Genomic DNA, 15,003 nt, shown 5'->3' with positions numbered 1-15,003 from the left:
GGTCACGGTTAACTAACAATCAGTGGAACGACACCAGTGAACAGCATATTGCCAGCACATTGCAAACATTGTGAACTCAAATAAAACATAATAAACCACTGTAGATGGGGCAAAAGTGCACAAGAGAGGAGGACATGGAGTTGCTATTTTACATTCGTTTTGAAACTCAAATGCCACAATTCACCTCTTTTTTACTCCTGAATCTATCGCCCTTTTCCTGGTTATTCTTGACATGTTTCTCTTCAAACTGAAGCCCTTAAAGGTGAAGTAAAACCTTAATCATACTGTGGCAAGCTTACAACCCCCTAAATGTTTGTATTGGATAGCCTGTGCTCCTCTATACATGCAGTTTTGCCCCTTGCTTCAGGTGAAATTAAGTAAGAAAAGGGGATATACACACAGTGAGAGGCAGATTGGGAAGTCCACGTACCCCGATGATAGCATTTAGCTCAGTCATTGTCACCTGCTTGGCCCGTTCAACAGCCTGAGCCACCTGCTGTTGGTGCTGCAGGACACAAAAACACAAAGATTAGATTCCTGGTGAGAAACAACATTACAAAAGGTTCAGAAAAAAAGCAATTTTTCCTGCATGGTCTAAAGGTTTACCAAGACAAGTCTAGAACTCTGAACTCAAGGTGAGGGGGGAAAATATAGAGCCATTTTATCCCACTTAACCCAAGTAAATACCACAAAACCATTACTGTCCATTGCAACCATTCAAATTGTAATTACAGTATGATATATAAGAACCAGGGTTTAGGATTTACCAATGATGAATCAATTATTGTCAATAATTAGAATTTCTATTACTACCTGCATTTCAAGTACTTGGATAAGAAGCTTTCATATTCCTACATAAACCATTTATAGGGTCACAATGCCTTGTACAGTTACTGAACATAATGAAATAAATGAGTTTCATTCATAAAAAGGGCGCAAGCTGTAGTGACACTCACCTCTTGTGACAAGAACGGCATGATCTGAGCCAGAATTGCATTGAGACGTTTGGCAATCTCAGTCTGTAAGGAAGAAAGAGTAGATGTAAGAACCATTTTGGTGTGCCGCATGACACGGGCAACATTATAATTAAACCGTTAAACTACCTATAAAACACAAGGGCAAATGTTTGCAGCGTCCTTCTGGACAGATCATGTATTTCTTAACTAAATTAGGACGGCCTTTAAACAAATGCACCTCTCTCTCTCTCCCGCCTCCATTAGACTCAGGCCTTATTTCATTAGCAGGTTGAAATATGCTAATACCATCTGGCTGTAGAGACCATAATGAGATCCATACTTCATAATTACGGCCCATAGAGAGGGGGGTAGTGCACACTGAGGCAGACAGGTTAACTCTCTGTATCTATCAGAGGCATCTCCGTATCGACCCTGGAATATTAGCTGGGATAGAAAGATGATACTGCAGGCTGGACGGACATAGAGCACTTTACAGCGCTGTATTCAGACAAATGGATCTGCTGTGCTGTCAGTCTTATGCACTTGAATGTCCCAAGACATTTGGCCTAAACCCATTTCCTTTTTTAAATCTGTATTTTCTACGGAGAGGAGCAGTAGGAGGAGAGAAACACAAAAGTAGAAAGCAGAAGAAAGTAGAACCGGTGAGGCATGTTGGTGGGGGTGGGGGGTTGGGGGGTGTGAATGGTGAAGTGAAACGCTCTGATTTGACACTCAGGTAATGTAGTTTGACTGAACCGGGGGAGGTGAACTAATTGATTCTGAGAGATTAGGGGTGGAGGCCCAGCAGGTGTGTGTGGGGGGGGTTTGAGGTCCTTCCCGCCGTTTTAAAGGCTTCTGCATTCCACTAATTTTCTCCTTTAACCTTTTTTGACTGTGAAAGGAGGAGGGAGGAGAAAGAGAGTGGAAAAGGGGGACAGGAGGTGCCAGTAGCCTTTTGCACAGCCTCCTGTGTCACTCTTTTCTTTTAAGCGGAGGGGAGAGGAAAAGAAATAAAGAAGAGGAGGGGGGCGGACCTTTGCTGGCCTGTCAGGAATTATCTCACAACCCCCCGTCTGACCTTATACGCACTGTGCATTCTCTCTCCATCTAGCCTCCCCACTCTCCCTCCTCCTCCTCCTCCTCCTCCTCCAAATGCTTCTTCACACCCCTCCCTGCTAATCTCCACTCTTCTCCTCCGTGCCCTCCTTCTTTCCTCCTTCTCTCTCATCTCCCCTCTCTTCTGTTGCTGGGGAAACGCTATCTGGCACGGCTGATCGTTATGTAAATTGGGCTGGGGCCCTGACCAGAACAGCCTGTAAAATCATATTAGGCGCAGCAAAGAGGCAGGTCATTAAATTGAATTTTCGGCCTGTCGATCTGATCGGCACGGGAAATTAATGAGGGATAACTGAGAGTGGGGAGGTTGGGAGGGGGTCGCACTAGTGGGGGGGGGGCTTAGAGAAAGAGTAGGAGGGAGCTCTGTGGAGACTCATAAACCATCATCATTAGCGGGGGCTGGATACAATGACACACAGTAGGATTAGAGTGTTTCAGTATCACACCACTTCTCTGGAAATGGCTGCAAGGGGAGCAACATGGGGCTTGTAGGACACAGCGGTGCTCTGATACACTGCTATTACAGCAACAATATCACAAACCCTCACCAAAAAATGATTCACTAAGACAGGCATCCATATGCTCATAGAAAATCTCCACTTCAGAGCCAAAATCATTCACGGAATTCAAATGCACATGCCGACAGGTGAGTTGCAGCAGGTGCTTTCAGAGCTGAGATCATGCAGAGTTGAGTTTTTCTTAATTGTTCCCAAACACTTGGCTAACTCTGAAACTTGAGTTAACATGTTTTGGCCAGGAAATAAAACAATGGAGCAGACTTCCTCTGCAGCCTTTTTTTTTCCTTGTCTCAGCCTAATTCCTAATTCATAAATTTACCAGCATTATTTAACTCAAATTGAGGTTATACGAGGGCAAACATGACTCACACATCAAGCTGAGAAACACACTGTACAACCTTTAATGTAATTGCCACCTACATTAACTACATCTTTTCAGAAGTAGTCCCTCTGCTCTGTTCTGACATGTTAGAGAGTTTAAATGGGCACACAGTTTATTTACCCTACTTTTTCACTGACATTTTGAAGGTAAAAAATACTTGCAACACATCACATCCAATGACTCGCAGCACCCTTAAATGACTCCCACTTTACTGTGGAGGCTCTATTTTCCACAGTGCTTTTAGCGGCACAGACAGGCACTGGAAAGAGTTTATTGTCACTTAAAGCCACTGAAAACAGAAGCCTTTGAGCCGGCAGAAGCTTTTCACTGCAGCTCCACAATTACAGGTACTCAGGGTTGTCTAGTAGCACCACAGCTCTGAGAGGCTCTCTCTCTCTCCATTGCATCCCTCTGTCAATGGTGCGTTGAAAGCCATTTGGCTGTTTGTCGCTACAGGCATTAGCCCGCAAGTAGAGAGCAGAGTCACTGACGAGGATTCAATTGGCGAGGAAAACAAGTGGCATATGATGGGGGGAGGGGGTAGCAAAGATGGGCTGTTTGGGAATTATCTTCTCAGCCAGAGCAGAGGAAGAGAGAGGCACTTAGAGGTATCTTGCTCATTACAAATGCATGAAGGATATTTTGCATGTGCATGTCTTTCTATTTTGAGCTCATACACACAAAACTGTAGTGACATCCTTTTTCTGCAGGGGAGCGTATGAAGATGGGCTGTTTTCCAACAGATTACATCCGATTCAAAAGCATCATGTAAACATTATTTTATAACTTTCATTTGAACGATGCAGTTCATATGTACACACACACACACACAAAGTATTTTCTGCCCTTTAACCACAGCAACACCGTCCAACACACAAAACAATCATCAGTTGGCTGGTTGAGCACACCCAAACACCGAGACACTAATTGTGTAAAACTGTTTCAAGCAGCCCTTGTAGCCCGGCTATCAAAATCCAGCATGTCTCACAGCCTCCACTAACCTTGTCAACCTCCCTCGAGAGACTGTGTGTGTGTGTTCTCGTAGTCAGTTTGTTTTGGCTTAGAGACAGGTCGGCCATCATCACCTTGGCAAACAATTCCAGGAATCCTCGATAAATTATTCATTTGTACAAGCTCCCCCATTCTCCCTTCCTCTGGTCCTCCTCTCACCCTCTCCCTCCATCCAGGAAACGGGCATGACACTCCACGATAAAGCACTTTTTGTGTCTCTTATTCATTCAACAAGTGAGGAAATTAATACACAAAATAACAGATGTTCAGATACAGACTGAACATAATGCATAATAATGGTGGGGGGAAAAAATACTATTTATAACTAACACTAACTATTTATGTTCCGTTTGCTTTCACTATGCCAAAAGAGAGAACTGAAATCAAGATGCAGGCAAGGAAACAAGAGATAAACAGGGTCCACAACAGAGAACAGAGGTAGTGAAAAACAAAGCAACCAACACCACAAAGTCAGCAGGGCATGTTGCTGAGGCAGCCTAATGAGCTGCGCTAATTAAAATCACTTATTGACAGCGAGCGAGGGTGATTACTTCCACCCTGCACTCTCATGCCATCATAAGAGACACTGTCAAAACAAATTACCCCCCGGCAACGGGCACACATTACTTCGTAGTAACAATTCAGATCAGCAGGCGTATAGGGGAAGTTGTGTGTCTCTGTGTGTAAAGACACAACTGGTATTACCATTTAAGGGATGCAAGTATTTGTTAATATACTTGTGTGTGTGTGTGTGTGTGTGTGTGTGTGCCGATTTGCCTGGTTTACAATCCAGCTTTGTAGCGATAACAACACAAAGTGGGTTTATCAAGTCTTTTTTTCACACATAAATCTTCTACAAAGTAATATGCCCGCCTGCATCTAATAATCCTCTCCCCCCCACCACCTACCAATAACAGGGACCGCTAAGGGCTGTCTGTTTACCTCTCACTGATGTCATCACAAACACTCATTCACCAGGGAGGGAGAGCTAGGGGGGAGGAGAAGGGAGGTGGCTGGTATCATGCATTATTCAGAGTGGTCCGTCGACTCCACCAGGCTTATTGATAAACAAAGAAGATGCACAGGAGAGGACCAGTCGATTAACCCATTTACCCCGAAGCCTCTTGCTCCTTTCCTGTCTCCTCCTCCCCTTTCCTTTGCTTTGTCCACTGCCACCAGCATCCACCCACAACAACCAGTCCTGCCCCCCCAATCCCTGCATTGCCTCAACCTCCTTGTTGGTGATAAGTGCCTGACAGAAAACGCTCAAGAACAGGGAGGAGGGGGGTGAGGCAGAGAGCTCCTTGATAAACAGAAAACACCTAGTTAGCACACACACACACACACACACAGACACGCGCATACACACAGCACGTGCCTGGAGAAATCATCTAAAGCTGATGAATTGTGCAGTCTGCTGCTGTTCCAACTGGGCCTCCCTCCCACTGATGCCATTAACCTTCTGGATCTGAGGGCCATGCAGTCTCCACCCCACCTCCCTTTTCTCCCCCTGCCCTCATACATCATATCATACAGCTTATAACACGAGGGCCATCATTCACATCACATCACTGGGGTGGCAGGGCAGACGGAGGAGGGGAAAGCAATGAAAAGACATAGGGCAAGAGAAGGTTGAAGAAAAGAATTGAGGGTGCGAAAGGTGAGACAGAATCAAAGAAATGGAAATGTAAGTGTAGAGCGATTAAAAAGGGGCGTTTTGAGATCACATTCATATTTCTTTCCTCTTATTAAGTGAACTGGATTAAAGATTATGCTGATGCCTGTTGCTACAAAAGAAAATATGGGTGTCACAAGGCTGACTAAATGTCCCTGGGTCAGATCTTTAGCTCAAGAGAGATTGGTTTTGCGGTGTTTCTGACGGTGGTAATCTGACTTCTACAGAGGGCTAGCGTGTTTCATTAAGGAAAACGATGTCTTATAACAATATGAAAAGTCAACCTGCCAATCACAGAAGCTCAAAATTCATGCATCTTAAATAAATTGATATACAAAACTATTATGTTATTACTATTAAAAGTAGCTGTTTTTATATTTTCATCAACACCTTAAAATCTTTGTACAAAATATGATTCATCTTAACTTTGATGTTAAAACCACACGCTGACAAACTATCCAACCAGCCATTAGAAATCTAAGATATTCCACCATTCTAAACAAAACAGAACAACGATTGTGTTCATGTTCAAAAACCTGAACCCAGTTAATGTATGACTTTTTACTCTTATTCCATTTCAAATTTTCAGCTAATGTTGTATATTTATGCCAAAATGATTGTTCTCTGCACGGGTAAAAAAAAAAAAACACACACATTAAATCCAAGAGATAACACCTTAAAGGGAGAGCACTTATTTCCAAAACTGTGTTGGCACACACAAAGTTGTCAAGCACCAGGACGGACCAAAAGAACCAAACAAAGTCAATGAAAGAATCCAGAGGAATATCAGATCACAGCTGACATAACGTCTCTGCTTGATCTCCTTTGCTTTCAATGCCTTGCTCTTGGAAACTTCAGCGGTGCACATTCTCTATGGTGCAGGGGGCTTTAACCCTGACTTAACATTAGGGTTGAGGGTTAGACCCACTTGCCTCTAGAACTCTAGACTTCATAGACCAATGATCAACCGGAAGCACAAAAAAATATGAGAAGGATTTGAAACACTGTCACTTTTTCTTCAGAGAATTTGATTTGAACACATACAGTATGCCCCCAGCTGCCCCCATCAACCCCCTTCTCTAGCCTTCATGCCTCCAGCTTACTGAATTGGCTCCTTGGGTGGTGCGGAGGAGCTGCAGATATTTTTGCCCCATTCATCTGTGGAAGTCTTTCCACTGCAGCATGATGCCCAATACTGGGTGGCAGCTGAACTAATGAGCTTTTAGCCCGCCTGGCACTAGGGAGGCAGACACAGAATAGTGGAGGCATATGTGCACACACAAACGCACACACACACACTCACATAATCAGAAGGACAAACCACACAGAAACACATCCTCTCAGACAGTCTGCCAAATACTTTACTTTAATCTTATCAAACCATCCCCATCAGGCAGCGTGCCCTCTATGTTGTTGAGCCTGTCAGCCTTTTCACTACAGAAAGCTGGTATGTGTTCGCCTCCCAAAGCCATTTAAGGATGAGGGTAGACACTAAGGTCAGGTATGTGTGTGTGTGTGTGTGTGTGTGTGTGTGTGTGTGTGTGTGTGTGTGTGTGTGTGTGTGTGTGTGTAGGTGTGTTTATATTCCTCAATCACTAAGGGGGACTATACACAAAACATTTATGATATGGCTGCATACCTGTTTGTGCATCTCAATGTTGAGCCCATAGGACATCTCGTAGTACTGTGAAATGAAGACAGAAAAGGTTATTATTACATATCACAATCAGCTGAAAACATTTGAAACAAAGACATGTCACAAATGAAGGTTTCATTTTCAATAATTATATATTAGTATTTAGATACAGAACATGATTCCATCGTTTTATGTGGTATTATTTACGTCATGTTATTTCTTATTTGTGCACAAAATTAACCAAAATCGCAAGTAACTGAAGAGTTTTCTCCAACGAGACTATAAAACATGTTGGTTCACTGGTCTGATATTTTTACAAGTTTTCCAAAGCACCCAAACGATAAAAGAGACACGCTCAATCCTTTCTGCAGCTCAGGGGTGAGCCGTTAAAAACACACTGACATGAAACAAGGAGGTTGACAACTTCATGTTCTTTGTGCAACCACAGCCGACAGTCTACTACTGGCTACTGTCCTCATTTACTTCTTCCACACACTGCCAGTCTTCGTGCTACAAACACAGTCTATGGCTTCAAAACCCCAGTAGAGAGCCAATGCTATTATTGAAAGCAACATTATCTGATGTTGATTGCCAAAAGCTTGTGAGCCCACCAGCAGATACAAACTAAAGCCGAGCAGTTTGTCTGTCTTGTTTATCAAACACACAGTTAACAGCTTCCATTTATTATAACTACTCCCACCACCTTCTGGTCCCTCACAGGGAAAATAATATTTAACAAACGTACTGCTGTGTTTGGTTGAAGTCATTCCTTTCATGTACAAACAAGATAAGCATGCACACACAAACTTACAGCGGGGTCTGAGTTACATCACTTCTAAGATAAAGATTGTTCTTTTTCTTTTCCATGCACACAATGCAGCTTTTCCTGTATTAGAAAGAAGCTTTGTGTTGGCTTTTTTTTTTTTTTTTTTTACAGAGGCACAGGCTGCATTGTCAATGTGTGATCATCAGGAAGCTCTGAACTGAATGTCGCATGTTTTAATTGCACTTTGATGGCTGAGAAGCGTTTTCTGAGCTCTGGAGATAAAGTGTGAAGTGTGTAAAATGTTCACATACAGTACAATTTTACAGATCAGGATTTAGAGTGCTTTATTATAATGGTGACAGAATTTAATGTAGCACAATCAACTAATTACTCTATAATTATAATTTACTTAAACTAAAACTAAAAATAGGAAAAAACGTAACCAAGGGTTAAAAAGTCTTAGATGATGAGATAACATTATCTTGTTACCTTAAAAAGTCTGTGATCCTAATGAGTGATTCAAAGAGGTGATTCTTGTCTGATGCCACTCAAAAGAGTCAAGACAAGTACATGATCCACTGAGCATAAAATGCAGTAACTTCATGTGGAGCTTTGCATATATCTCACATAATATATCAATAGTGAAAAAAACGTCTCAATATGGTGATGTTTAGTTTTAGAATCACACCTGGTCCTAAGTAGTAGTGTCTGTGGTCTTTATTGTTGAGGAAAAATCCCTGAGAAGTCCCTGGGAGGGTCAAAGTGTCTGAATGACCCCCTGGTTCACCCTGGGGGAGTTAAGTAAAAATAAAACATGCAGGAAACCTCTGATTCATGCACAGAGCCGGCAGACCAGTCATTAACCCCCAGGGGGTCATGTTGGGTGTGTTAGGGAGGGGTGGTGGGGGTCATAAAGAAGACCCCAGAGCCATAAAGGGGGGGTCGTCACACCCCACAATCAATGGTTGGACATTTGACCCCTGCTAGAGCCCCCTACCCTCCTCCACACACACCCAACCTGCACCTTCTTATCCAATGAAAACACAGCCATGACTCAACATACCACGCAGGGAGAAATACTAACATGGCTTTTGCAAAACACCACCTGTGACTGTTCACCTGAGGCTAAAGGGAGGATACGACTCTAAATCAGACTCACAGCAACACGACTGCTCTTACCATGACGTAGTGACGTTGCATCTCCGTCTTTTCATTAGCCAGTTTGTCGTACTCCACTTTAAGACTTTGGGAAATGAAGAGAGAAATAAATTAAGCTTTGTGATCAGTTTGATATAAGGTATGTAATCAAATTAAAGTACATTCTATACAAAAGGAGAATATATGAGTCTAACATCAGAGGACATCTGTTGTATAAAGCTACTAAAAAGGACTAAACAGAGGCAGCTTCCTCTTCCTATTCTTTCCAGGAAGTCCATGCTGTTTGCAGAAGGCTGATCATTACCTGTGGTACTGCGCCTGCAGGAACTGAAACTCGTCTTTGATCCTGTCGCAGGACTCTGCTACAGTGAACTTGAAGCCAGGCTGTCCTGGCTGGTGAGGTGCCTGAAAAGGGCAAGGTTAGAGATACCACCGGTGTAAACGATGCCATCACAGTGCAGAAAATAGTTTCATATCGCTTGCTGTCTCCTCTTTCGAGGTAAACTGTATGTGCACAAGTTTTTTTTTTCTTGGTAAATTTGTCCTCACAATTCCCCTGAGCCCCGACTGGTGGAGGAAAGAGCTGCTTTCACATATCAACATTTGTAACGACGAAAGGCAGGTCACTTCATCCTTTCTGAGAGGAATGTTACACTATAACGTTGTATGGTTTGGAGAGTTAAAAAGCATACTCAGTTTTAGGATTCTAGCACAATTAACATTTTCTAAGCTAATAATGCAGCCATGACAAACTGTACTGAAATACATGTAATTTAACAGAATGAGGAGATGATCTGCTTTGAACCAAACGCTCTGATCTTTTTTTGCAAATATACATGATCTGCCAGTCTCTCACCTGCCAAAGTGAAGCGTTTAAGCAGTACTGGTGCAGTTAATAGATAGTACTGTGTGGATCAGCAGCTCCACTCTGAAGAGCTAATTGGGCTGCTTTGAAGGGCGGTGCATTTGCATCAATTTACAAATAGTGACATAGACAGCTACTTACCGGATGCCGGCCTTGTGGATACATGTCGCGTCCTTTACACAAGGGAATTCGGTTTGTTTTCTCTATTTCCGTAATCCCAGTGAAGGTGCGGTAGATCACCGCCGCCCCCTCCCCTGTACACGCAGGATGGCGGCGGACAAAGCCCTGCTCTCGGCTGCGATGAGCACACTCACAGCCCGACCGCTGGAGGTATCACCCCCGTCAGCCTCTCCTTTTGAACCTAAACAAACAGGAAAATGGCACAGCTCAGGAGCCGAAACACTTTACAAGCAAAATGCAGCGGATCCTCGGTTGTAAATCGACAGGAATCTTAAAAGCTTTTAGGAATTTTAAAGCACTTTTTCTCGTGTTACTTCACAAAATTAGAATAAAGTAGTTTTTTATCCGTATTTTGACGTTATCTCGACAAATGTTTCACATTTTCAGTCTAATATGTTAATCAGACGTCTTGATTTGCATTACAAAAAGGGGAAAATAAAAAGAGTGCAAAAAAATGTGTTTGATCCGTGGTATCAAATAAATCCCAAAGTTGATACTTTCAATCACACGCCCTCAACGACATGAGCCTTTCCTTTTTCTCGTAAATCTAATGAGTTGTCTTCCACAAAGGAAACAAGAAAACACAGAGCGGCTTGTTTTGGTGGTCCGGGAAGATCAGAAAACAAGGAGCTGCTGCTTTCAAAGTCGGCTGCCATAAAGCCACACCACCACCACCACCACCCGTCTTGTTAGCGGCTCTATTCATGTCGCCCTTTTTACCTTTGTCTGGACTGATTCCTCCTCTCTCTCTCTCTCTCTCCTATGCACAGGTAAAGAAAAATAGTATCCAAACACAGCGCTTTATATCCTCCAGTTGTATCCGTCACCGCAAAAATGATATGGGCGGATAATGTCCGTCGTCGTTTCTATTTTTCTCTTCTTCTTTGCCCCCCTTGAGAGTCCTTTAAACCCCGGTGATCCCGAGGCGGAGAGCGTCTCTCCGTCCAGTCGGACGCTGGAAACCCCTCAATCGGCGCTGGTTGTCGGCCGTTCACAACTTCAAAGAAAGCCTTTGTTACATCCAGTAGTAGTACGCGAATCTTCGACTAAGTCCAAAGATTATTTTCTATGGCGAATAACCGGGTTAAATTTTCTTGAAAATGTCGGCCGTTGTGAAACACACCACTAGCTCGCTGTTGGGTATACCCAGCTCCTCCGCCGCGCGCTGTACCACACACAGACTGTGCACTGACACGAGGACCCGACTGCCGCGAGAGGCCCCGCGCTGGACCAATAGGATTCTCAGAAGGAGTTTAGCAACGGTGACCAATCGCGTCGCTGCATCCCCCACGTGGGGGTATCGAGGAAACCGGCGTTCTGATTGGGCTGCGGAAATGTGACCTCACATGTTCGCCATTTTGGATCTGAAGTGACATTCAGTGCGTTCAACAGCTTGTTCAAAACAAAGCAATAATTTATATATCCGCGAAATTGCAGCCGGTGGTCCATGTTTCAGGTTGTGAGGATAAACCCGCGAGTCGTTATCATTAAAAACAAAGAAGTTTCGGGCACGATTTACTTGTTTAAACAAGAGAAAAATCCCTCTAACCATAGATGGACTTCATCGTGTAACTACATCATTTGGATGGAAATGTGGTGTTTTTTTGGGGTGTGTGCGAACCATCAGAATGGGAGCAACACTCACTATGAACTTATCTTTTCAGTATGAAACGGGAAGATCACACTTTCTGTTCTCAGTTCAAGGGGAAATAGAGATGCCTAGAAAAAGAGACCAGTTATGTTTCTTTGCCAGGAATAAAAGGAGGTCGCACAAATTTCATTCAAAACCCGAAAGTGTGAAGAAGATGTGAATACCGCTTAATCTACAGCAGAGTGTCCTTTGAGTGACTTGAATTGATCGACCTATTTCTAACGAGACCTCAAGCATCTACACGCTTTCCTATCAGCAGCAGTAGGTGGGCCACAACACGTCTGCGCGTGAGGATATCAGCCTATCAGGTGTTGCTCACTATGCTCGCCCCCACGTGGGTCCTCTCTCCCACCTCTTCGGAGCGTTTTATCCAATGGTGCCACGGCTGTCTCTCTGCTCGGCATGCGATTGGCTGCAAGCTGGAAAAGCTGTCAGTCAGCAGCCATGGTTGTCAATTAAACCCACGTTGGGTCCGGCGCTGACAAATGCCTGTGCTACTCTCCCTCCTGCCTGCGAATAGTGCCTGGAATGGCTGCTTAATTAGCTTCGAATGGCTTTTCCTTTCAGCTCAAACAATCTGTCACTACCATGTGGTAAAAAGAGCCTTGCATAAAACAAAAGCAGGAGGAAAAAAGCCAGTAGGGGCTAAATATCAGTTTGATTCCCCCATCTTCAACCCCCCCTCCATGAAAACATTTGCTGCAAAACAAAGCTTTTACCTCGCTCAAACATTAGCTTGTTACACTCATCTGCTTTTGTCCTGTTTCTTCACAAATTGTATCTGTTTATTAATCTCAGTGTCCATTGAAGTCTATTGACGTTTTACTTTCAGGATATTGTTTCTGTATATCCTGAAACAAGTAGACTTAAGTTTGGCCAGTTCGCTTGACATTTATTAATACATTGACTTATTTGGATGTTGTAAATGTTAGTGGCAGTTGTTTAAATTACCAAAGAAATAATTTTACTATTTTGTTTCAGCTAAAAAAAAAAAAGCAGCATTATCATAAATTTGAAAATTAGAAAATGTTTTTTGCAGTGCCTACACAGTTAAAAGTGTATCAAATGCATATCATTATTTATTTGTGTTTTAGCACAAGGGTCACATCAGTAGGGTCAGTATTTCTAACATGCAGACAGAACTACTCAGACTTTAGTGAACCTCAGACCTCCACTTAATTATGTATTTTTTGGAGCAAAACAAAAGGCCATAAGGTTCAAAAAGTATGGTCTGACCAAATTTTGTTCATAACTGAAACTGGCATGCTGTGAGCTTTAGCTGTTGCTTAGCAACAAATGTATCCCTCCTGCAGATGCTCTGACATGAGCCGGGATAATAACTCATGCACTGAGGGCATGTCAGTGAGATATACACTCACTAGGAGACTTTAAAGTTGTTGCTTTTTTTCAGCGCAGAACTTCCTTAATGATAAATGATCTGTGTAGTTTCAGTTTTAATCATAGTAGTTTGAGTTAAAACAAGCTGTAAACATTTGGAGTAACTCATATTTATTAGAAGCTGTTCTTTCTGTTACAAGCTCTGACAGACAATATTGTGGTTTTGCAGACAAAATAAGTCTCTATTTTGCAGTTTGAGGCTGAATTGCCTGAATCTTTGTTCAATGAAAAGCTTTTTCAGAATCGACAATTTATTTCATGTTGTAGCTTGTGTTCTCATAGTGTGTGAATCTGCTATAGGCACATGGCTTCAACGTTGGTTCAATAATAACTGTGTTTCTTGAAGACAGAGAACTGCCAGATATCCAGTGGTAGCTTTGCACAAATAAAATGTAAACATGTTGGAAAACATGTCTGTCCTTACCAGTGATGCACATGAATTTCTATCAAGTTGTGGTATCACACAATAACACAGGTGCAGTGTAACCATGCACAGAATCAGACAAATATTCATACTTTACAAATGAGGCTTCAGTAAGACATGACCTTGCCAAAATATGTGAAATTATACGTAAAAGTGTTGATGAAAATTCATAAAATAATCATAGGTTAATATGTAGATATATTCTAGTCTTTTAATATGCTTAATCATCTTTTATTAAAAAAAAGTATTGAATGTTCATTATTGCATTATGGGGAAAAATCTAATTTTGTCATCTTTCTTGTAAAGAAAAATCCTCTGAAATAATTTCCTCTCTGTCTTTCATGGCTTGACCTTTGACCTTGGACACACATTCTTGCAGGGTGCATGTGTGATGGCTGTATGTTTAAGAAAAACGGTCCAAGACAAGAACAGATAAAGTTCCACCTTGTACCTTGTTGCCAAAAAGCACCTTAATGCCATGAACCTCTTAAACACGATCTTATTAACATTTTTAGGTTTATTGGTCATTTTGAAATGCCTAGAAATTGAAAATGCATGTTGAAACGATTATAAATTAAAAGTGCTTCCTACCCACTCATAAGAAGCTTAAGAATCTCCGAAACATGAAGGAAGATCAGAAGTTCGGCACAAAACCAAATCTTCTTTTCATGTTATGGTTTTGTTCACCAATACATCTTATGATTAACAAACTCTTTCTGTGATGGGATGTAAGAAAATTAAACTAACAAACTCCCATTAACTCAATTTGTTTCTATAACTTTGTTGTAAACATACCCAAATCTTGTATAAAAATTGATTAAAAAAAGTAAAGACTAGAACTTTGAAAATCCTGTAGATACTTAAAGGACAACCAGAATAGAAGCAGTATGATGAATCGTTATCTATGCGTGTAACTTTTCTTTCATTTTCACTGTTTACACTCTTGTTTTTATCAATAAACATATTTCACCTGTGATGAGTGAAACAGTATACTTGCTACATTTCTTGAAGACGTATTTCCACATTAGTATTCTGTAAAACACAAAGCCTGCACTAATACAATGGGAGGCTACCTGTCCCAATTAGACTGAATGCATTAAAGACACTTTCCAAATCCAGGCCCTGGATCAGATCTCAGTGAGGACCTGGGTGGAAGTGGTCTGACATGTATTTTGCAGTGAAAGGCAAAGTTCTTATGTTGTCTTATAAAACATTTTAAAAGTTGATAAAACCAACAGTTATTATCAGCGTCATCATCTATTCATTA

The 15,003-nt window shown here is 42.1% G+C and overlaps 1 protein-coding gene across 14 annotated transcripts in view; it reads right to left on the bottom strand.

Moving 5' to 3' along the window:
* Positions 1 to 11,453, bottom strand: part of tle3b (TLE family member 3, transcriptional corepressor b) — a 30,891-nt gene extending 19,438 nt beyond the window's left edge. For 5 of the 14 annotated variants that reach the window (XM_061033302.1, XM_061033310.1, XM_061033317.1 and 2 more), the window contains exons 1-7: positions 10,984 to 11,453; positions 10,225 to 10,444; positions 9,523 to 9,623; positions 9,240 to 9,303; positions 7,298 to 7,342; positions 957 to 1,019; positions 401 to 505 (exon numbers count right to left, since the gene is read on the bottom strand). In XM_061033302.1, the coding sequence (XP_060889285.1) occupies positions 401 to 505; positions 957 to 1,019; positions 7,298 to 7,342; positions 9,240 to 9,303; positions 9,523 to 9,623; positions 10,225 to 10,248 (402 nt within the window). In that variant the 5' untranslated portion in view covers positions 10,249 to 10,444; positions 10,984 to 11,453. The remainder of the gene's footprint in view (positions 1 to 400; positions 506 to 956; positions 1,020 to 7,297; positions 7,343 to 9,239; positions 9,304 to 9,522; positions 9,624 to 10,224; positions 10,445 to 10,983) is intronic. The other 9 variants (XM_061033385.1, XM_061033406.1, XM_061033396.1 and 6 more) reach the window with 3 other exon arrangements.
* Between the last annotated feature and the right edge of the window lie 3,550 nt (positions 11,454 to 15,003).

This window comes from Labrus mixtus, chromosome 1 (assembly GCF_963584025.1).
Source record: "Labrus mixtus chromosome 1, fLabMix1.1, whole genome shotgun sequence".
Classification (NCBI taxonomy): domain Eukaryota; kingdom Metazoa; phylum Chordata; class Actinopteri; order Labriformes; family Labridae; genus Labrus; species Labrus mixtus.
Note: the sequence above shows the minus strand (reverse complement) of the source record. Positions and strands in the feature narration are given on the sequence as shown.